Source organism: Eurosta solidaginis, chromosome 4 (assembly GCF_040869045.1).
Source record: "Eurosta solidaginis isolate ZX-2024a chromosome 4, ASM4086904v1, whole genome shotgun sequence".
Lineage (NCBI taxonomy): Eukaryota > Metazoa > Arthropoda > Insecta > Diptera > Tephritidae > Eurosta > Eurosta solidaginis.
Window position 1 is genome coordinate 58,169,840 of NC_090322.1, and position 21,721 is coordinate 58,191,560.

A 21,721-nucleotide genomic window follows, 5' to 3' on the forward strand; every position below is an offset into this window, starting at 1 on the left:
GGGCTTCCCGAATTTGAAGCATTTGATAACTCTTTCACTCCGCTTTTGCGATCCTTTCAGCGCCTCCAATATTGCGTCTATCCACTCTGGCCTTTCTACTTCCACACGGCGTGCTTTGAAAACTGGCTTACACAGAAGCGACGCTGTTTCCTGAATCAGAGCTTGTGAAACGGTTTCTGCGAATGTTAGCTTTGGGTTTGCATATGTAGCCCGCTTCGTTTTCACATCTTGTATGCCATTTATGAAGCTCTGGATTTTTACCCTTTCAGTGTATTCCACGGGTGCGTCCGCATTTGCAAGATGAGCCAATCTTTCAATATCTGAAGCAAACTCCTGCAATTTCTCATTTGCTTTTTAGTAGCGGTTTTGCAACTCAATTTGGAATATCTGTTTTCTATGCTCGCTTCCATAACGTCGTTCTACAGCAACCATCAATGCTTCATAGTTGTTCCACTCTCCTTCGGGAATCGCCTGTAGGATTTCGGCTGCTGGCCCCTTCAATGCCACGAACAGTGCAGCAACTTTATCTTCCGCATTCCAGTTGTTCACTGCTGTGGTCTTCTCAAACTGTAGCTTGAAGACCTGGAAAGGAATAGAACCGTCAAAAGATGGAGTTTTTACCTTCGTATTACTCGCTGAAGCAGTCGGCCGATTAAGTTGCAATTCCTGTATACGACCTCTCAAAGCATCCACCTCTGCCTCGAATTTTTCTTCAAACTGCATTATTTTCTCGTCCATACGTGCTTCGAGTTTTGATGACATACGCGCCTCTTGCTCTTTCAGTTGTGTTTCCATCTTTGATGTAATCTGTGTCGACATTTCTGAAATACGTGTCTCATGTTATTCCAGCTGGGATGCCATATATGTCTTCTGCTCTTCCAGTTGAGATGACATTTGCGATAACATTTCTGAAATACGTGCCTCCTGTGCTTCCATCTTGGATGTTATCTGTGTCGACATTTCTGACACACGCGTTTCTTGTGCTTCAATCTTCGATGTTATTTCTGACAACATTTCTTTTACTGCCGATGTTTGTGCAGATATTGCAGCCAAAATCATGTTCAAGTCTGTGCTTGTAATTGTCTGAGATGTTTCGTTTTTCTCTTCAATTTTTGTTGTTGTCTCGTCCCCATCAGGATAAAAGACATACTCGTCCACATCAATTCCTTCTGCTTCCATTGCCTCTCGTAGTCGTGCCTGAAGTTCGAGTTTAATGCCGGTTGTATTCAATCCACGGTTCTCCAACTCCTTCTTCGGTTGCTGGATCTTCAATTCACTGAACTTTGCCATGTCCTTTTTGTCCTCTGGAATTTATTCAACAATTCCTCTTCTGACACCAATTGTAACGAATTTACTGCAATTCCCCTTATTTGCAATCTTCTGTCAACGTTCGTATAGCTAAACTGTTGAATAAACAACTCCAATATTGAATAATGGACAAATGGCCTTTATTAAAGTACTTCACAATAACACTTATACTTTCCAACTAGCTTGCTTAATAATGAAACTGATTGATAGCTAAAATGAAACTGATCTATTGCCCGACAGATAGCGTGCTTAACTGAAGCTGCCCATAGCGCCTCTACCACTGATGCTTTTATACTCTCTGATTTCCTCGTTGCATCTTCTAGGCGCTTCCAGAATTTACTTAGTTAGTTATAAATTTCTCAGCTACAACTACAGTTGTATAATTTTTACAGCTTCTCTCATGCCCCATGCGCTTGCATGTGTGAGCGACACTTCCACAATCACAATTGCACCCCTTTAGGAGCATTTCAGATTATATATCTGCATATGCTTGTGCGTTGCTCTCAGCTGCGTGTACCTACATATGTGTAGAAATAATGATTGATTCGTTTATGTAGATACATAATGATTGATCTGTGGATGTGCATGCAAGGCGCTGCTTAGCATCGGCTTAGAGATGGCAGCACCCCTTAGTTTTGCTAATATTCGTAACAATATGTATATAATCTGTTCCAGAGTATATTCATTCCTTAATAAATAGTATTCAAATAATTGATGCGGACGTATCGCGCATTTCCCTCGAAAGAAATAAACGGTCATAAATTTGTCGATAAATCGTGCTTCGATACAACTACCTTTTTCGAATATCTACTCAGTACTCGGCGCAAAAGTATCGACTGCAAATTTGCTGGTATCGGATCAAAAGTATCGATACGACCTGCATTTAGACGTATCGATTAATCCCTAATCACACTGATTTTGAGCAAGCAAATCGACTGTACTAGTTCTTATAATGTTACCGGCAGGGCCGGCTCAAGAGAAGTTGGGGCCGTAGGCGAGTTATAATTTGCGGCCCCTTTCTACCGTATTTGTAGAAAGAAATTGGAGATCAGAAAATTAGAGATCAGAAATATTTAATTCAAACTTAGTGTCACTAAAACAAAAAAAATATATATCTTTTGCATATTAAATATATTTTTTTTGAAAATATGATACACAAAAGTATTGTAACGAATTTATTGCAAATACTCTTATTTGCAACCTTCTGCTAAGGTTCGAATCACTAAACTGTTGAATAAATAACACCACTATTCAGTAATGCAAAATGGTGTTTATTAGACTACTTTCAAAATAACACTTCTATTGCTCGACAGATAGCGTGCTTAATCAAAACTGATTCTCGCGCCTCTACTGTTGTCGCCTTTTATACTGTCTGATTTCCTCGTTGCATACTTCTAGGCTTTTCCATTCCAGAACTTACTAGTTAGTTATCAGCTACAAAATCACCAGCCACAACTACGTTAATAGCTTCTCATATGCGCGTGAGTAATACTTGCACAAATTATTGCCCTCCCTTGTGAGCACCTCAGATAAGATATATGCATGTGTTTGTGCGTTGCTTCTGCGCTGCGTGTACGTACATATGTGTAGACATAATGATTGAATTACTGATGTGCATCAAATCACTGCTTAGCATCAGCTTAGAGATGGCAGTACCCCTTAGAGTTGATAATATTCGTAACAGTATATTTAATTATCTTAGGAGTTTACTAAAGCTTCATTTTCCGCGCCTTCAACTCAGAGAAAGTTGATATAATTTTACTTAAATCTAATTTTTGCGCAATTTGCTGCTCTAATGATAGCAATGCTAAACCTACAATCATTTCTTGAGTCATGGTCGAACGCAAGTCCGTTTTGATTAATTTCAGTTTCGAAAAACTACGCTCGCCACTCGCAACCGACATTGGTATCGTTAACAAAATACGTATAGCTACAATAAATTGGGCATGAGACCAGACAAGTTGTGCTGTAAAATATAATTAAGAACATCAGGAGGGTTGAATGACTCTGAGACTCTTCGTGTGATGGCTTGTATTCATCACATACATAGATCTGCAGCATCTATATGTTTCGATGCATTGAATGTTAAAGCTTTTTCTAGATTCTGGCAATTTTTCAAAATTGTTTCTTTACTCTCATTCAACAAATTGTGGACATCGTTCAAAAATCCAAAAACAGAGTTTATATTTTTCAGTTGCAGATATCGCTCATCGATGGAATTGATAGCAGTATCGAAAATAGAAAAATAAAAATTTGTTTTGAATTTTTGCTTTTCATCAATTTCTACGTCATCTCCTTCATACGAAAACTGTTTTTTTCCTTTTCCGTGGCCTTTTCGATGATTCAAACTTAGTAATCACATCAGCGACTGTTTTCGCATCAACCACGATATTTTCGAAACCTGAGTCTGATCGCATGTCCTCCAAAAATTTCTAGTTACAGAAAGCTGCTCAGTACACGTTTGTAAATTCAATTCTTTCTAAGAAATATACAAATTATCTAGGAAGTTCTGCTTTGCGGACCATTTGGAGCCCCCGTGAGTAGCGTCCGGGGCAAGATGCCTCCCTTGTGCCCGCCTCACTGCGCCACTGCCTCCCGAACACGAACACAATATATGGCTTTCACGGTGCGATCATGATAAAATTTGTGTAGTTTTTTATGAATTGTAACAGCTCACGAAACAACAAAAATGTGCACGTCTGACCAAGTTGAAACTCGCGAGAGCTGGAGAATCACACACGATTGCCAGTTGCTCAGTGTTGTCAGTTGACTTCCAAGGCTTTGTGAAGGTGCGCTGCTGCACATTCTGGTTGCGCGCGAAGATTTTAAATTACGTTCAATCTCCACTAGCGTTATGGTGAAAATTTTATTTTTTTATGAAACTAAATATAGGGCCCCTACAAAATTTCTTTTTTTTTTCTTTTTTTTTGCAAAAACGATTTTTAGTACAAAAGTTTTTATCGAATTTGGTGCCCCCTAGAACTTGGTGCCCTAGGCGGGTCGCGTAGTTCGCGTTATGGCAGAGCCGGCCCTGGTTACCGCGCAATGCTCTCAGCTGACACTTAAAATTGCGATGTTCTACGAAATTGCTGATGGCTTCTCGTGAACTCATAGTAAAAATCAGGCAAGCCAAGTCCAGCGTTTGTTCAGATCTAAAAGCACGAGATTGTTTAAGTATGACTCACTATTTTTTTTGATTTATTCATGAGAAATTATAAAATCCAAGGCTGTCTAAGTGGCTGTATTAGTTATGACCGATTCTCCTTAGTTAGTTAAACGGGCGTGTTAATTGCACAAAAAATAGCCAGCCAATCTCATGAAATGGCTTACATATGTAAATTAAAATACAATTGATTTAGTTCATTTAAATATAAAAAGTTTATTCACTTAAATCAATCACAATTAAAAAGCACGCTTTACTTTGAAATGCTTTAATAACATAAATGCTCTGAATTTGGCAAAGTAGCTGGGCTTTATTGCTTTCTTTTATTATTATTTTAATGTTTGCACTTTTAATATACATCAACTGAACGCCTCCTCAAACCACTATTCAGAGCCAAACGAATGCGTTGTTGTGGTTTAGACTTCTCCATATTGCCAGCAGCTGCCACCAAATTGTTACGTTGCAACAAGTTTAAGCCTAAGAAAATAAACAAACCATGAAGAAACAAAATTATTCAGCACGCACTTTTACAATGACACGCAGGTATTGCACGCATGCCACTTAGCGCACAACTGTCATTTGCTCACCCTCAACTACCACATCAGGTGCTTGCAACAGTTCTGCAGCGCCAAATGCAGAACCTCTTAAACCCGTTGCTGGAAGTTCGAAAGTAAATTCACCACCCGCATCTGCAGCATCGTCCACCGTTCCATCGGCCAGGTCATTGGGTTGCTCTGCAACGCCTATTATGAATTGTTCATTTTGACCCTGCGCACTCACGGTCAGCACCAACAGCAGCATCAAGCCAAGCGTGTAAAAGCAAAACGCGCGAATTGAGTTGAGATTGCGCATTGACAACAACATTCTTGTTAAACAATCAACTAACTACTGATCGAGCAAATATATTATTCCTTATAATATTTACGCCACTTTACAAGTTCGTACATATATAGTATATATATTTAGTAATGTTTTTTGCACGCCTCATTAGACCAAACACACTCGCATGTGCGCGCGCTATTTAAACTCAAAAGCTGCACTAGCAACCTGTCACTGACAGCGTTTGCGCGCCAATTCAATTATTTTGCTCTCTAATGGCGTAACAAATATCACGACAGAAAAAAAAAAAGATTTTTCAGCAATGAACTTTACCGAGTCTGTGCAATCTGAGTTTTGGATTGAAAACTTTTTCACTTTCGGTTTTCCCAGGATATGAGTCATTGTTGTTGTTGTTGCAAGAAACCTTCGCCCCATCCAATATGTGCGATTACTCACAAACTGCCATCAATATTAACGGGAGGCCAAGGAAATTTGTAGTTTCAGCAGGGTTGGACCAAAGAAACGGTTGTTAGAGGCGTTGGTTCCACATTGCAATTTAAAAGATGGTTGGTGTCCTGTGGGGACAAATTAAAAAGAAATGTAAGGCGCGACTAGCTCCGAAGAGATTTTAGGCCGAGCTTCTCTTCCAATTTGCATCGTGCTCCTTTTAATTTTTCCTACAGATTAGCGGGACGGGACCTACTTGTTTTATGCCGACTCCGAACGCCATCTGCAAGGCAGATGGGTTTTCACTGAGAGCTTTTCTTGGCAAACACTGCCGAGGGGCGACCCCGCTTAGAAAAATTGTCTTCTAATTGAAAAAACTTGGTAGGCGGAGAACGCTTCCATCACACCACGGCGGCCGCCACGCAGATGAGGATAGTGCAGCGAATAAAAGTGGAAAGATTCGCTGGCTAGGTCATGTTATGCGAATGGAGGCATACGCTCCGGCCAAGAAAGTATTGCAATCGACACCGCAGTTTAAAAGCAGAGGAAGGGGGAGACCTCCACTGAGTTGGGAGAGGCAGGTGAAGGAAGACTTAGCCTCCCTTGATGCTCGCAATTGGCGTCTGTTATCGCGAAACAGGAATTGCTGGCGATACTTGTTACGAAACGGTCAAAACCGCTTAGGCGCAAATTAGTTATGATGATGACCAACCTACCAACCTATTAATAATAGTATATTGAACAGAGCACCGTCGGGGCCTTCTTCACTCTCCACGTTGAGGTTCCACGACAACTTACTATCTGAAATGGTTTCAAGATATTTTGTACAAGGTTTCACCTGTAGGGTCACCCCTCCTAGGTTAGGCCTAGTACGATTCAGGACCTGAACTCTACATAATATTTCCTTATATGTATATCCCGAATCATCCGATCCATCAAATAGCTAAGAATTGGAAGGGACTTTCCGCTTATGGTAACTGTAACGTCATCTGCGTACGCCGTAAGTTTCATGGGCCCCATGTCGAACAGCCTGAGCAGTTCGCTGATGACCAGCATCCAAAGAAGAGTTGATAATACCCCTTAATCCTCCCTATACTAGTCTCCGCACGCTTCGCTTTCCGCTACCTTTACCAGCTTAAACATTTCTTTTTCCTGTCTTCTGAGAAGACCCAGCTCCTTGCTCTAACAAGCCGACTTTGCTTTTGCTCTGAATATGCTTAGGGAACAAGCTCTGTGGATTATTCCAGCCCCTCTATATTGTTAGTCGGGTTGTCACAATTTTGTTTGTACATTCCTCTGGATTGGTCCAATTTGTTGTTTGTTGTACGAAAAGCGATCATCAGATAAGATAGACTTAGGAGTGTAACAGGAACAAGTTCCTTAGAATAAACTATATCAGCTGTACAGCAAAAGGTCTTGACATGGCTGAAAGATGGTGCCCTGGTAAAAAAAAATACACTAAGCGATACCTACCAGTGGTGTCCGAAAATTTAGGAATCCCAAAAAAAGGCTTTTCAGTTATTCTTACCTTCAATAATTTCATTGCTACTATGTTGGTTGTATTCCCAGCAGCCAATTCAAGGTCATTAATAACTGAAAAACGAAATCAATTGTTAACTATGTATGTATGTATGTAATTGACACATTTTCAGCACTTGATTCTAGTTTGGCAATACCGCTCAATATGTGGCATTTTGTGCACGAAAAGCTGTCAGCATCGTTTAACGAAAAAACTTGCCTTTCGTGTTCACCTTTTTTTGCCGCTGCTCTGTATTGGTTGAAAATGCCCATGGAAGCAATGCTAACAGAATCAGCGCCGAAATGCCTTTCTCATGTACAGTAGCTGCTACAGATAATTTACTAATATGAATATGTATTAGGGTGGAGTGATACCCTATAGATATTTTTTCTGTTTTGTAATTGCCTAGCAATGAAAATTTGTCTTTATAAGAGTTAGCCAAAACCACCAAAAATTACTTTCGTAGGATGGCGTTTTGAGGTGTCCCCAGCCCCAAGAAGTTGAGCAAACTAATCGCGATTTTACAAAGCTTATTATTTACATATTTATTTTATTTCTTTTTTAATGTACATAACTTTACTAAAATTACATATTAGATATAACTAAAAACGACAACTTTTAAATGGTGTTTTACAGTTTTTTGTTGATCATATATATTATTTTTAATTGCTGTTTTTATGTACGGGTCCCTTTTTCGCTCTCCTTTGGAATCCAAATCTATAAATAAAGTTTTGGTTGTAAAGATGGAGATTCGGGCTATTAGCGAGCTTTGGGGTATTTTGGTCGTAGAGCTTCTGTTTAGCTATATTTTATTAAAATAATTTGTTAAAAATAAACGATTGTGAGCACACAAAGTAATCTCTTTGTTTAGAAAAAACCTACCCTAATCTACCCTACAAAAAATTTGGTCACAAAACCTAATCACGCCCATGCAAATGTGACTATGAATATAACCTTTGACCGTAAAATGACGTGGAATGATGAGAGTGTTTTTGCAGGGTATTTGCACTATGACACTATTGTGAATATTTGCACTGCATTACCGGCAATTGCTACCATATGCCAGATGTCAGCGCAAGTTTTTACTGATTGATATAACAGCTGATTTCTGTTGATATTTGATAAGAGACTTATATTGGTTACGCAATATGCGCACGAGTCCGGCTCGTAATAGTATGTTTCTAATCAAGTGTATAAGTAAGAGTTTTACAGGCACATAGTAGGCCATGAAAATCAGTAGGCTTTGAAATCAATGAGCAAATAAACAACAAGCGAAAGTAAATCAATGCGAAAAAAAAATGTTACCTACCGTCTTTTTTCAAAGTTTAATTGCGTTGGGGCACCTCTAAACATACGATGAGTGAAATAAAAATTAAACCTTATTTCTGGTCTAAAAAGGCAACTTTCTGGAAGTCAGCCAAAAGCGATTTCGAAAAAAAATAAATTCACTCCACCCTAATATGTATGTTAGGGATGCCATCGAGCTTCGACTACGATTCTGGAACGTCGGATCTTCTAATTTACTAAGATTTCTGTGCCCAACCTCCTCAACTGTGTATAACAGTAATTATAACCTCAATCGTTGTGGTAGGTCAATATAATTTGGTTGAGAAATCGACTAAAAATGTTGTTATTTTTGTTGTTTTGTTAACAGTGCTTCGCCCTATTTAAGAAGTGCGACTAATAGCATATTTCCATCAAAGTCCTCTAACGGGAGTCGAAGGAAGCTAGCAGCAACAGGGTTGGACCGTAGGGATGCTGCTGTTATAGTCCGCCTATAACGACATTCGACATTACAATTAAATAGAACGTTGGTGTGATGTGACGACACATCGGATGCATACATTACATATACTGGTGTTGATTCTGGACAAGTAAGAGCCTAACCTGTTACAGTATCCAGAACGAAGTTTGGCCAGAGGGAGCGTCTATTTTCGGTTACCCGCTTCTGTTTAACTGTGTTTATAATATTCAGGGGCCATGGCAAATCTGAGTGTATATTCGAAACCAGCAAAGTACTCTCTTCGCCTGTACTATTTGATTCGACTTCCTCCTTAACTCCAACGATATATGTGTCTCTTGTGTTTTGCTTCGACTTATGATTATGGTTCATTCTGATTTCTACAAACTTTGATACCGGTTTCGGTAAGTACACTTCCGTAACATCCCTAGTGTATCTAACGCTCTCTAACCAATAAATCAGTTTCACTTTTTTGCTTCATCATTGTGTGTTTTGATAAAGTCGACAGACAGAATTGGACCGTGCCAAACAATTGATGCATATGGGGTATTCCATTCCATTTCGACCAATTTTGAACCCGACCCCTTTAAAATTGGCTGAAAGTTTTTCTTCTTTTTCAAGCTTAGGAAAGACGTTTTTCAGAATTTTTTCAAATTTGTTCATCCAATTCAAAAAAGGTTATGAATTAAAAAAAAAAACGGTGTTTTTTTTTCAAAATGCTATAACTTTTTCAAAAATTAACCGTTTGGGATCTTTTTTTTTAAATTTGTTTTTAAATGTACTGAACAATGTACGGAAAAAATACAAAAAAATTTTTAAAGGTTTTTTTTTCAATTAAATACAAAAAAAAAAAAAATTATCGGCCCACTCCGGGATTAGTGGGGATGATTGCAGAATTGATTGAAGTTTTTTATGAGAAAAAAAAAAATGGCGAAATTCGAAAAATCTCGAAAAAACTGAAAAATTACAAAAAAAAACTTAAAAAATTTTTTGTATTTTTTCCGAAAAGTACATTTAAAAGCAAATTAAAAAAAAAAGATCCCAAACGGTCAATTTTTGAAAAAGTTATAACATTTTTTTTAAAATTCATAACTTTTTTTGAGTTGGATGAAAAAATTCTGAAAAGCGTCTTTCGTAAGCTAGAAAAAGAAGAAAAACTTTCAGCCAATTCTAAAGGGGTCGGGTTCAAAATTGGTCGAAATGGGATGGAATACCCCATATACATTAGAGCAGAGTGCCCAATGATTCAACTCTCATTCAACTTGGGGTTTAGGGTTAATTGAAAAAACATGTTAATGATTTGTTTGTTTAGAAAATTTTCAGTAGAGGTAACTGTAGACATATTTTATGGAAAAACGAGCGATTGACACTTAGGTATTGCTTGAAGAACAGTGTTTGTCATACTGTTATTTGGGGCGTTCAAGTTTTGTTTCCAATATCTTCTGGGCTGGAGCGTCTTCATCATTCACATAACATGACCCATCCAACGGTGCCTTTGCCCTTTTATTATTTGCAGTATGTTAATATATATCTGCGTTAATCTAGCGGTAGTAGTTAAACAGATAGCTACAGCTACAGAGTGTATTATATTTCTGTGTTCAAACCATTAGACATAGGAATAATATTTTATTTTCAGATAAACGTTTCTCTCAAATACTTCAAGGGTCCTCCCATCTTCTCTTAACACCATCCATGATACTGAAACATAATTGAAATAAACTAAAGCTGTTTTATTCCCTGCAGCGAATCGGACCAATTTTGAAATAGCGCAGAACTATTGCGCCAGGAGTTCGTACTAGTTTTAATTCGGTTGCCTCGCAAGTCTTTCAACTGACACTTTTATCACTGTGATGTTCTACGATTTAAGAATTCCCCCTTTGCAGATATTTTGAACGCATTCTGAACTGGTTCAGTTGTAAATAGTTCCTAGATAGTCGCAGGCTCATTAAACCTCTATACTGGAACAGTAGCTTTGCGCGACTGTGAAGTTGACAGTTGGATTAGTGCAGCAGCGGATCATACCTCTTAGCAGAAAGTGAATCTAGAGTCCTGTAAAGTTTCGACTTTCGTGTTGTTGTTGTTGTTGTATTAGCGATAGAGACACTTGCCGAAGGCTTTGGGGAGTGTTATCGATGTTAATGGTTCTTTGCCGGATATAGATCCGGTACGTTCCGGTAACAAAGCACCATTAAGGTATAGCCCGGTCATCTCGGGAACAATTAATATGATCACATTAAACCTTCTCGACCATCCCGCCCTCCCCGCTACATAGTTCCATGAGGAACTTGCGGACTCCAGAGCCTCGCCTGCTAAATATGTGTATGATACACTCATATTTGTTACCCACCCACCCCACATAGCGAAATACGACCGATTGCGTTAAACTCGGAGCAACCTCGAGGTATCTATACAAATAAAATGAGATGTCTTAGCTAAATAAAGAAATTTTTACAAAAAATCTCAACAGAGTACGGAAGATTTCAAGTTTAAAAGGGAACCTTGGAATTCAATTAAAAAATTTGACTTTTTGTACTGCGAAAACTCCAAAAAAGTGTATAATTCAATCAAAGTCTGAAACATAACGTAATAGGACACAGGGACCTCGGATAAAACATGCAAGCGCTAAGCTGAACTCGCTTCCCAGGTTCCGTTATCCCTCTGTTGGGGGAATGGTGTCGATTCACTTCACACTACTCACCTTTTGGCAGGAATAACTTATCCGTTCTACATGTAATCGAACGTTGCAATGGAAGCCTAATCTGGAGTGGCCTACACCCAATCGAACCTACAAACATAGTGTCAGGTTGGGTTTAGATCTTCGCTATCTACGCTCCGATGATCACAATTTAACATAGCTACAAGGTATTTACTAGAAAGTTATAATTTATATCAAGAAATATATGAAATTAACACACTAAGGGCAACTGAGTAGAATCTTACTAAACTTTTTTTTAACTTGCACTAAAATGTTCATAATTATATTTAGCTTGACTCATTCAGCAAATTTAAAATTTCCAAGTTACAGTGGTGAGTGAAAAAATAGCATTGACTCCAAATTATTGATATTTAAATATGTTTGCTTTTGAATCCAGCGAAAAATTTCGACTTTGAAATAGTAGTTTTAACAGCGGGGTGATCGGGGTGGGAATGAAAGTTGGAGGGAGAGTGGGAGTAGGATTGAGAGTGGGAGAGGGATTGAGAGTAAGAATTGGAGTGGGATTGGGTAGGAGATAAATGGATTATTGTATGGACAAGCATAATAAGAAAAATGGAAGATGCAGTACACGAGAATGGAATAGAGAGAGAAAAGGTGAAGCGAGGCTCACTTTCGAACGTAGGGAGACAAAATTTCGAAGTGGAATAAGTCTGCAGGGTACGCTAGCTTTAAATGAAAATTATTGAAAACAAGTACAGAAACATAATTTGCTATTAACGCCGTTTTGAAATGTGTTGCAATTTGTTTAACCACTACTATACTAACATATCACATTCAGTGTTTAAATTGAACTATGTGAGAAATGATTTCCTTTGTTTTCTACGCCAAGGTCACTTACCTCACATGGTTTAGCGTTATTTATTTATTGGCTTACAGCAATTCTGGTGCATTCTCAAGTTTCATTCAAAGTGGGTCATAATGTTTGAGCTGAATTGAAGTTGATTAATAAGCATTTTATTTAAAACAAATTTATTAACAACTCGGCCAATAAAAAGCTTGAGAAAAATATCTTTACTCTACTTTAATTTACCTTGTTTTATTTTTTGCTTATTTTCGTACATTAACTTTATTTTGTTTCCAATTATACGCTTCACGAGGGGAGGATCTTATCCTGGGTTAAGGTTAGATAAGCTTTGCTAGTTGGTATGAATAGTTTCCACTGACTGCTAGTAGCGCTGTACCTTTTTACTAACATGACACATGATTTGACCAATGAAATAAACAATAAATAACTTGCCTATACCCGCGGCGCAGTCCGCACGAAAAAATACAATACAAAACTATTGCAGTGTATCCTGATATGATCCTGAAAATAGTTTAGGGACAGCCCTTTAAACAATCCAGAAATGGCCCCTAAATATTCCTAAAGCAATATAGAAATAGCCCCGAAACGATTTCGAATACAATCTCGGAACAGTCCGAAAATAATCCTGAAGTGATTTAGAAACAGGCCCGAAATGATTCAGAACACAGTCGCGATTCAGAGATCCTGATCTGAAAGTTGTTCCAAAAATCATTCCTAAATGGTCCCAGAATACTCACGATGTGATTCCAAAAAGCAAAAATTATCTCAAAATATACCAAAAATGCTCGTAAATAGTCCCTTAGTAATGCCGAAATATCCATAAAACGACCCCGAAACAATCCGGTGAAGGCCGTGAAATGATCCACACATATCCTCGAAACAATTTGGAAATCGCCTCGGAATGTTATTCTGTAAGTAACCCGCAAACTAACAAGTTTTCAAAACATATTTGGACCAAAATCTATATAAATCCTGAACTGTACATACGTATAACAAGTGGGAAAGTGGGGATGTATGGATATCTGGACGTTTCTATGTCGGGGTGAACAGATGTTGGCTTTCTGATACCTTCACACCAGAACGGCTGAAATAATTTACTTAAGATTAGCTAACACTGAAGACGGATGTACTATGCATATATGGATCTACCGAGGCGTCCTGAAATTATCCCGAAATAGCTACGAAACTATCCTGAAAACAATCAGATAATGATCAAATGGTAGTCGCGAAATGATCGTAATGATCTTGTAACAGTCGTGAATCGAAGCAGAAAACAATCTTAAGTGGTGACAAAAACAACCCCGAAACTATTTTAAAAAGAAGTCCCGAAAATATCGTTAATCAATCCCCAAATAGTTTCAAACTAATCCCTCAGTTGTCTGGGAAACCATCTCGAATAGCACTCAAAGCAATTTCGAAATGATCCGAAGATGATCCCGAAAAAAGGCCAAATACAAAGAAATTTCCGCTGTAATCAAATCATCCTAAAATCTGACGTAAGTGTAGACCATGATGAATGTAACCAAAATTATCGGTTTGAAGTCAAAACCTTCAAAGTTATAGCAATTTACAAAAAAGCTCCAGAAGCTGAGCTATGCGCTTTTAGAGGAAAGAAAATTGAAATAATGTTGAGATCTGCGGCTATCCTCTTTTTTCTTTTCAAAACCTGTTTCCTTTTATTTTAGTGTTTTTGTAATATTATTATTATATTTATCTTGATTTAAACTTAAGCTATATTCATGACAAACTAACAGGCTAACGACTAAGTTATACTAATATCTACATAAAAAACCCTAACTCGGATTATAAAAACTCACCTCACCTTATCAAAACCCACCACCGTAATGTAGCCAATCTTCCTTTATCATATCGGCTCCCTTCTCGGCAATCACAAATGTTGGCGCATTCGTATTTCCTGTCGCTATTGTCGGCATAATGCTGGCATCAATTACACGTAAACCTTTCACACCGTAAACGCGTAGACGTGGATCGACGACTGCGAATGGATCATTTGAAGTGCCCATTTTACATGTACCCACCGGATGGTAAATTGTCTGCGTATAATAACGTATTATGCACTCCCAAAAAGCATCGCTCAAATACTCCACTTCAGGGCAGTTGCGCCATTCAAAAATATTCAGCGTTGCATTGATACGTTGCATAATAGCTGTTTGAGTTAAACGATGTGCAATTTTCATACCCTCGACCTATGGGAACATTTTTTTAAAATTATTATTTACTTTATTTGAAGCTAAAGTGCTTATTTTTTCACTCACCAGCTTTGCCATATCAAGCGGATCATCGAAATAGTTAGCGTAGATGCGTGGATGTTCGTGTGGATCTTTTGATTTCAACTCGATATAACCGCGGCTTCGTGGACGCATTAATAATACTGTTATTACGAAACTATCTTTATATATCATATGCTCAAAAGTATTTTCGAAATCCTGTAATGATATACCACTACCACGCCTACCGATCATTCCGCCGTCTGAACCATAAGCATAACTACCAAGAAACATTTGTATGTCAGGCCAATCCAATTTAGGATCTTGATATTTGGTATTAACAAAGCCCATTACTTCAGACGCTGGCATAGCGTAGAAAAATCCATCAGCACGATGAAGAAAAGAATCGACCGATCTAATATTCATAAACTCTGGCACAATTATCGACAGACGATGACCAGTTTCGCTATTATGTATGAGATATTGTGCGCCTGTGCTAGATACATGATCTTGCAGATTGATACCCACGCCAGCCAAATGTTGTATAACTTTGATTTTATGATCACTCAGATGTGCACCTGGTCCCACACCCGAAAGCATTAGCATATGTGGACTGCCTATAGCGCCAGCAGAGAGTATGACTTCGCGTCTGGCCCTTACCTTATGCAGCAAGCCATTATGCTCAAATTCTACGCCATGTATCACATTCGTATCTTTGTCGATGTGAATTTTTTTGACGAAAGCCTTTAAAACAATATCAAGATTTGGGCGTCGCCATACAGGACGTAAATAAGCTTTATTCGCACTACAACGCAAACCGTGCCGTACTGTCGCATGTGGTACAGCGAAACCGGTTTGACTACGACCGTTAAAGTCACCATATGGATTGACCTGATAGGAGAAAGTGCAAGATTACAAAACTGTTGTAGATAAAAACTTAAGCAATCAATTTTACACACCCAATTTAGCTCACGCGCTGCCTCCATGAAAATATCCAACATTGGCGAGGGAAATCTATAATTTTCCACAGAAACTGGTCCACCATAACCATGATAATCACCCGCATTCTCAAAGCCCGGCACACGCATATCTTCAATTTTTTTAAAATAATGTAAGAGATTTTCATAGTCCCAACCTAAATTGCCCAGTTCCGCCCAATGATCATAATCACGTCGATTACCACGAATATACATCATCGCATTTATGGTGCTACCACCGCCGAGTACTTTTGCTTGCGGCCAAAAACATCGCTGATCTTTCATTGCAAGGCAATAACGATCTGAGCGCTCTGGTCTATATTTCCAATCGAAAGAAGTACGTTGAAAAATGGGATACAATACTGGTAGGTCGGAGAGCATGGGTGAATCACCGCCAGCTTCTAACAGCAGCACACTCCAGTGTGGTATTTCCGAGAGACGCGACGCGAGCGTACAACCGGCTGTGCCGCCACCAACGATCACAAAATCATAAGCATCACGTAATTTCAGTATATTAATTTCACGTACGCGAAAGTAGTCATCTACAATGTCTGGTCGATAGTTACGTATGCCCTCAATTAATAACACCAAAAAAGTTGCGTGCGGGATGGCGGTGAGAGCGATACGCCACAGCGTGTACATGCCCTGTGCGAGTACCATTGCACAAGAGCTTCTTAAAAAACTGTTATATGAATACAAAGAAAAATTTGTATTCAATTAGAACGCGCCAACGCTACCGATTTGGTCTGGGGTCGAAATTGTACTGCACGCCAAAATCAACTTGACCATTGCATATTCTTTACACTCGACTCGAAGCTCAAACCCAAATTTGCTGACCTGAAGTATACAATTTTTGTGCTCATAGCCATTTTCGGAATAAAAATCAAGCAAAAAAAAATGGTAACAATTCTTTCACCATGTTTATGTCATACCTTGTAGACTATTAGTCTCCTATGAACTAATAAGACCATCAGCAAAAAATATAGCAGAATAAAATTTGGTAAGGGTTTCGTATTTCTGCTTTTATTTATTGTAGTTTCATTAGCGCTAATAATACAAGGTGAAATAGGAAGTGGCGGTTCATTTAAATCGCTAAAATATTGATAAGAATATGATTCTATTCCGATCTTTTTGTGTGGTGCTGTACTTGGTAACCGCAAGTTAGAGCAACAACCAATGAAGTCGAAAATAAAACCTCCAATAAAACGGCTCTCCATGATCATTTACATAGAGTCTCCGGATCCGTAGGGCGGAAGGTCCCGGTTCTGGCAAATCAAAACAATGTAACAGACGGTGAAGAGAATATGTGATGTGATGGGCCCTTTTGAATTCATGGTCTTGCGACAAATACTAAAATAGCCATGGCAATAGATGATGTTGATGTATTGGAATTGTCATGGGAAGGAGATTGCCGCCAAGGGTTCTCTTTCACGCGTCTACCATTCCAGATCTAGTTGTACGTACCCTAAAAACTTCCATTATAGACTCGGATCAACATATTTCTTCTGTGCAGCGAAGAAAGTGAGCACATCAGCCCTCGCAAAACTGCTCATTGAGGGCACCAATGTAACCAACCAGTTGGATCATATATCTCAATCATAGTTCACGCTACCTCAGAATAAAAAGTCTCTGTATATTGTACCGGGCTTTCTCTATTTGGTATCCAGCGTTAAATCCATTCAACAATTAGGAGAGTCGTCAGCTTTTCCGCTATGCATAAAGTTGGAAGTCTGTGATCTTTCACCCACTATCCCTTTTGGATCTATATACATGAGAGGTCCAAAACTGAACCAGGCCTTAGACACTGTATTGCTTTGCTGCAGATTCAAACCTGACTATGGGTAGTATTTGTGAGCTGATACTGAGAGCGGACGAGGTTGTAGTATTAAGCGGATATCATCGGCAAAGCAATAGATAACGATCGAAAACGGTTGACCAGTTGGTAACAATGCTGCAAGCGAGCGACAAGAGTGGAGAAATAGCTCAGTGGCAGTACGTGGTAGTAGTTAAAGAGTGTTGCTGCAGGAAACGTTTACTTCTTCTGCGCTTACCTGGCTTAATGGAATGCTGGCTCTCTCGCTTCGAACCACCGCCCTCATCCTTGCACGCTGCTTCGTAGGTGCTGGAATTGACTGTGGAGATGTACCAGCTGCACATCATAGGTCGACTCGTTGGCTGAAGGGATGCATAGAAGTAGCTTCATGTACTCAAGCGCCTGTATTACTACTCTGTATACGATATATTAAAGCCTCCAGTGGGTACTGCCAGGCCGTTTAAACCTATTACAAAATCCAGATCGAAGTACTGGAGTCTGAGATTGGGTTTCACTGGCCACAAAAAATGCTGTTAAGCAGTTGAGCAGTGCGGTTGTATTTTTTTTAAGCTCCGTGCTAATTTTGCTTTTTAATTGTTATGTCGTCTTGCGCCAACTGTTTGGCCCTCTGCGGCTTAAAAGATAAACGTATTAACGCGATTTCGAAATAGGACAAAATCAAAAATGTTTTTATTGAGATTGTCGAGTCGGTAAACAATTGTATTGATTCGAATAAACGGGTCCTACGTTCAAACAAAAAAGCTAAGGCGGGTGTTAGTGTTGTTGCGCACTCGACCAAAGTGCAGCCTTCTTCTCCTCCACCTGTGCATTCTAATGGTGCTGTTGTTGCTTCTCACACTGTAACTTCGATTGCAGTATCGCCTGGTAATAATACTGGTTCTACTGCTTTTGGTACTACTGCTTTTGTTGCTGCTGCCGCTCTTACTAAAGCGCCTGTTGATAATACGTGTTTGACTGGTTCAGCTGATAACTCTAATGACGTTTCTGATGCTGTTTCTGCTAGTGCTGATGCTGATGCTGTTTCTGCTAGTGCTGATGCTGATGCTGTTTCTGCTGCGCATGCTACAATCAGTGCTTCTGTTTATAATATAAAGCTGTTACCAGCGTTGAAAGATAGACGATTTTCAACTAGAATGACGCTTGGACGATTTTGTAATGAAAAATTACGATTTAAGCCTGCCTTCTATGTAAGATTTATTTTAAATTTTCAAACACCAAGAAATTACATATATCTAAAATTGAGATACAAACTTTATTGAACAATGTATACCTTATACTAAAAATATGCTAGTTTTTGCTGCAGACGGAGCTAATAATATTACCTTCTGGAAGCATTCGGTCGCCCGAATTTTTGAAAAAGAAATTCCTAACTTAATTATTAAACTAACTTAATTGGTCACACCAAGGGAGTTTAAATCGTTTTCCACCTGGTCCTTCCAACGGAGTGGGGGCCGCCCTCTACCTCTTCTTCCATAGGCGGGTTCCGATAGAAACACTTTCTTGGACGGAGCATCATCTGTCATTCGCATAACATGGCCTAGCCAGCGCAGCCGCTGCGTTTTAATTCGCTGCACTATGTTGATGTCTGCGTATAGCTCGTACAGCTCATCATTAAATCCTCTTCGGTACTCGCCATCGCCAACGCGTAGAGGTTCATAAATCTTTCGAAAAACTTTTCTCTCGAACACTCCCAAAGCCGTTTCATCTGCTGTTGTCATGATCCATGCTTCTGCCACATATAGCAGGACGGTTAAAATAAGTGACTTGTAGAGTATGATTTTCGATCGCCGAGAGAGGACTTTACTTTTCAATTGCCTACCTAGTCCAAAGTAGCATTTATTGGCGAGATTGATTCCTCGCTGGATTTCAGTGCTGATGTTGTTGCTAGTGTTGATGCTGGTTCCCAAATAAACGAAGTCTTTTACTATTTCGAAATTATGGCTGCCAACAGTAGCGTGGTTGCCAAGGCGCATATGCGCTGACTCTTTGCTCAATGACAGCAGGTACTTCGTTTTGTCCTCATTCACCATCAAACCCATCTTTACCGCTTCTTTTTCCAGTTTGGAGTAAGCAGAGCTAACAGCGCGGGTGCTTAGGCCGCTGATATCAATGTCATCAGCATATGCCAGTAATTGCACGCTTTTATAGTATATTTTTCCAGTGCGGTTAAGTTCTGCAGCTAGTATAATTTTCTCCAGCATCAAATTAAAGAAATCGCACGATAGGGGGTCACCCTGTCTGAAACCTCGTTTAGTTTCGAACGGCTCGGAGAGGTCCTTCCCAATTCTGACTGAGCTGATGGTGTTGCTCAACGTCATTTTGCACAGCCGTATAAGTTTTGCGGAGAAACCAAATTCAGACATAGCGGCATATAGGCAGCTCCTTTTCGTGCTGTCGAAGGCGGCTTTAAAGTCGACGAAGAGATGATGTGTGTCGATTCTTTTTTCACGGGTTTTTTCCAAGATTTGGCGCATTGTGAAAATCTGGTCGATGGTAGATTTACCAGGTCTGAAGCCGCACTGATAAGGTCCAATCAGCCGGTTCACGGTGGGCTTCAATCTTTCGCACAATACACTTGAAAGGACCTTATATGCGATATTAAGAAGGCTGATTCCATGATAGTTGGTGCATTTTGCAGTATCCCCCTTCTTGTGGACTGGGCAAAGAATACTTAGATTCCAACCGTCGGGCATGCACTCTTCCGCCCATATTTTGCTAAGAAGCTGCTGCATGCGCCTTACCAACTCCTCGCCGCCGTACTTGAATAGCTCCGCAGGCAATCCATCAGCGCCCACGGCCTTGCTGTGTTTCAATCTGGTTATTGCTATTCTAACTTCGTCATAATCGGGCGGGGGGACATATATTCCATCATCATCGATTTCGGGATCCGGTTCTTAATCTCTGCGCGGTGAATTGCTGCCTCCATTTAGGAGAACAGAGAAGTGTTCCCTCCATAATCTAAGCACTCTCTGGACATCAGTTACAAGGTCGCCGTTTTCGTTCCTACAGGAGTGGTCTACACAGTGGTCTACTGTGGCGAAAAAACGTGGAAAACAGAATTGGCTCCAACAATTGTACCGAGCTTGGCGTAAGGATTCGACGCAAATGGCTGCACCTATTATCGTTCCTGTCTAATGTTACGTCTGATCATATAATCGCTTATGTTGCTAAACATGCGGATATCGATAGTAATTCGATTTTGTGCTCTAATTTAATTAGAAAAGGTAATGATCCTAACAATATTAAATTCGTAAATTTTAAACTTGGTGTTCCTCAAATGTATTTTAACAAGCTGTTGACCTCTAATATGTGGCCATAAAACGTTGCTGTTCGTCCTTTTGATTTTTTTCAAAAAGCCGTTCAGTCCCAGCCCAAAAAATAAATAGCACCTACGCTACTGGTGGTAGTAAAGTTTGTATTTACTATCAAAATACTTCCGGTATCAGAACCAAAACCGAGTCTGTCTACACACTATCTCCAGAGCTAGACTATGATTGTTTCGTTCTTACTGAAAATTGGCTAAATGAGAATTTTTTTGATGCGGAGTTTTTCAATCCGGCTCTTTTTGATGTATTTCGCAAGGATAGAGACTATGCTAAAACTGGTCTTAGTAGAGGTGGTGGTGTACTCATTGCTGCACGCAAACACCTTCGAGCTTCATTGTTTCATTTACATAATACTGACTATTTGGTGGATCAACTATGCATTAAATTACAAGGCGCTTGTGGTTTCCAGTACATTTGTGTGTCTTATATACCGCCGGGTAGTTCTGATGCCCTATATAAGGCACATGTGGATAAAATATTGACTATGCATGATACAATTGGCGACAATCCCCTTTGTAGCCTGGGGGATTTTAATATGGGCAATATTTCATGGAGTTCCTTGGATGGTAATGACATTCTAACTCCATCGAATGTTATTACTGTCTCTGAGTCATACCTTATTGATAACTTTCAATGTATAGAACTAGTACAAATTATTAGCTTTTTAAACTTATTAGACAGGGTCTTAAATTTAATATTTGTAAGCTACAATGTTAACCATAAGCTCTCGATAGCAGCTAATTACATCTCCCCTCCAAATCAACATCATATCCCATTGATGCTGGAGCTTGAGTTTTATCAATATTTCGAACTACCAACATGTGATAATAGAGCGGCC

General features: G+C 39.3%; 3 protein-coding genes across 5 annotated transcripts in view; 1 reads left to right on the top strand and 2 right to left on the bottom strand.

The window, feature by feature from the left end:
• Flo2 (flotillin-2) overlaps positions 1–21,721 on the top strand; it is a 305,802-nt gene that overhangs the window by 140,824 nt on the left and 143,257 nt on the right. The window lies entirely within an intron of this gene.
• LOC137249830 (uncharacterized) lies at positions 4,663–5,496 on the bottom strand. Its single transcript, XM_067781793.1, has 2 exons — positions 5,059–5,496; positions 4,663–4,948 (listed from the first exon to the last, which is right to left on the bottom strand). The coding sequence occupies exons 1-2, from the start codon at positions 5,333–5,335 to the stop codon at positions 4,821–4,823; spliced, it is 405 nt and encodes a 134-aa protein (XP_067637894.1). The 5' UTR covers positions 5,336–5,496; the 3' UTR covers positions 4,663–4,820.
• On the bottom strand, positions 7,829–16,477 carry LOC137249822 (glucose dehydrogenase [FAD, quinone]). Of its 3 annotated transcripts, none has more exons than XM_067781775.1 (4): positions 15,706–16,477; positions 14,795–15,637; positions 14,341–14,725; positions 7,829–7,973 (listed from the first exon to the last, which is right to left on the bottom strand). In XM_067781775.1, the coding sequence occupies exons 1-3, from the start codon at positions 16,381–16,383 to the stop codon at positions 14,345–14,347; spliced, it is 1,902 nt and encodes a 633-aa protein (XP_067637876.1). In that variant the 5' UTR covers positions 16,384–16,477; the 3' UTR covers positions 7,829–7,973; positions 14,341–14,344. The 3 variants fall into 3 exon arrangements, with proteins under 3 accessions (XP_067637876.1, XP_067637877.1, XP_067637874.1); XM_067781776.1 differs by having other exon boundaries at positions 14,336–14,725; XM_067781773.1 differs by lacking the exon at positions 7,829–7,973 and having other exon boundaries at positions 7,982–14,725.

What these genes read in the sequence shown, in the direction of transcription:
- LOC137249822 (XM_067781775.1), bottom strand. Translation starts at nt 16,383, where the DNA reads ATGGTACTCGCACAGGGCATGTACACGCTGTGGCGTATCGCTCTCACC. An exon ending in CAGCGCGTGAGCTAAATTGG is followed by an intron (nt 15,638 to 15,705) that starts GTGTGTAAAATT and finishes TTCTCCTATCAG; the next exon opens with GTCAATCCATATGGTGACTT. An exon ending in CGCTTGATATGGCAAAGCTG is followed by an intron (nt 14,726 to 14,794) that starts GTGAGTGAAAAA and finishes ATGTTCCCATAG; the next exon opens with GTCGAGGGTATGAAAATTGC.
- LOC137249830 (XM_067781793.1), bottom strand. Translation starts at nt 5,335, where the DNA reads ATGTTGTTGTCAATGCGCAATCTCAACTCAATTCGCGCGTTTTGCTTT. An exon ending in ACCTGATGTGGTAGTTGAGG is followed by an intron (nt 4,949 to 5,058) that starts GTGAGCAAATGA and finishes TTATTTTCTTAG; the next exon opens with GCTTAAACTTGTTGCAACGT.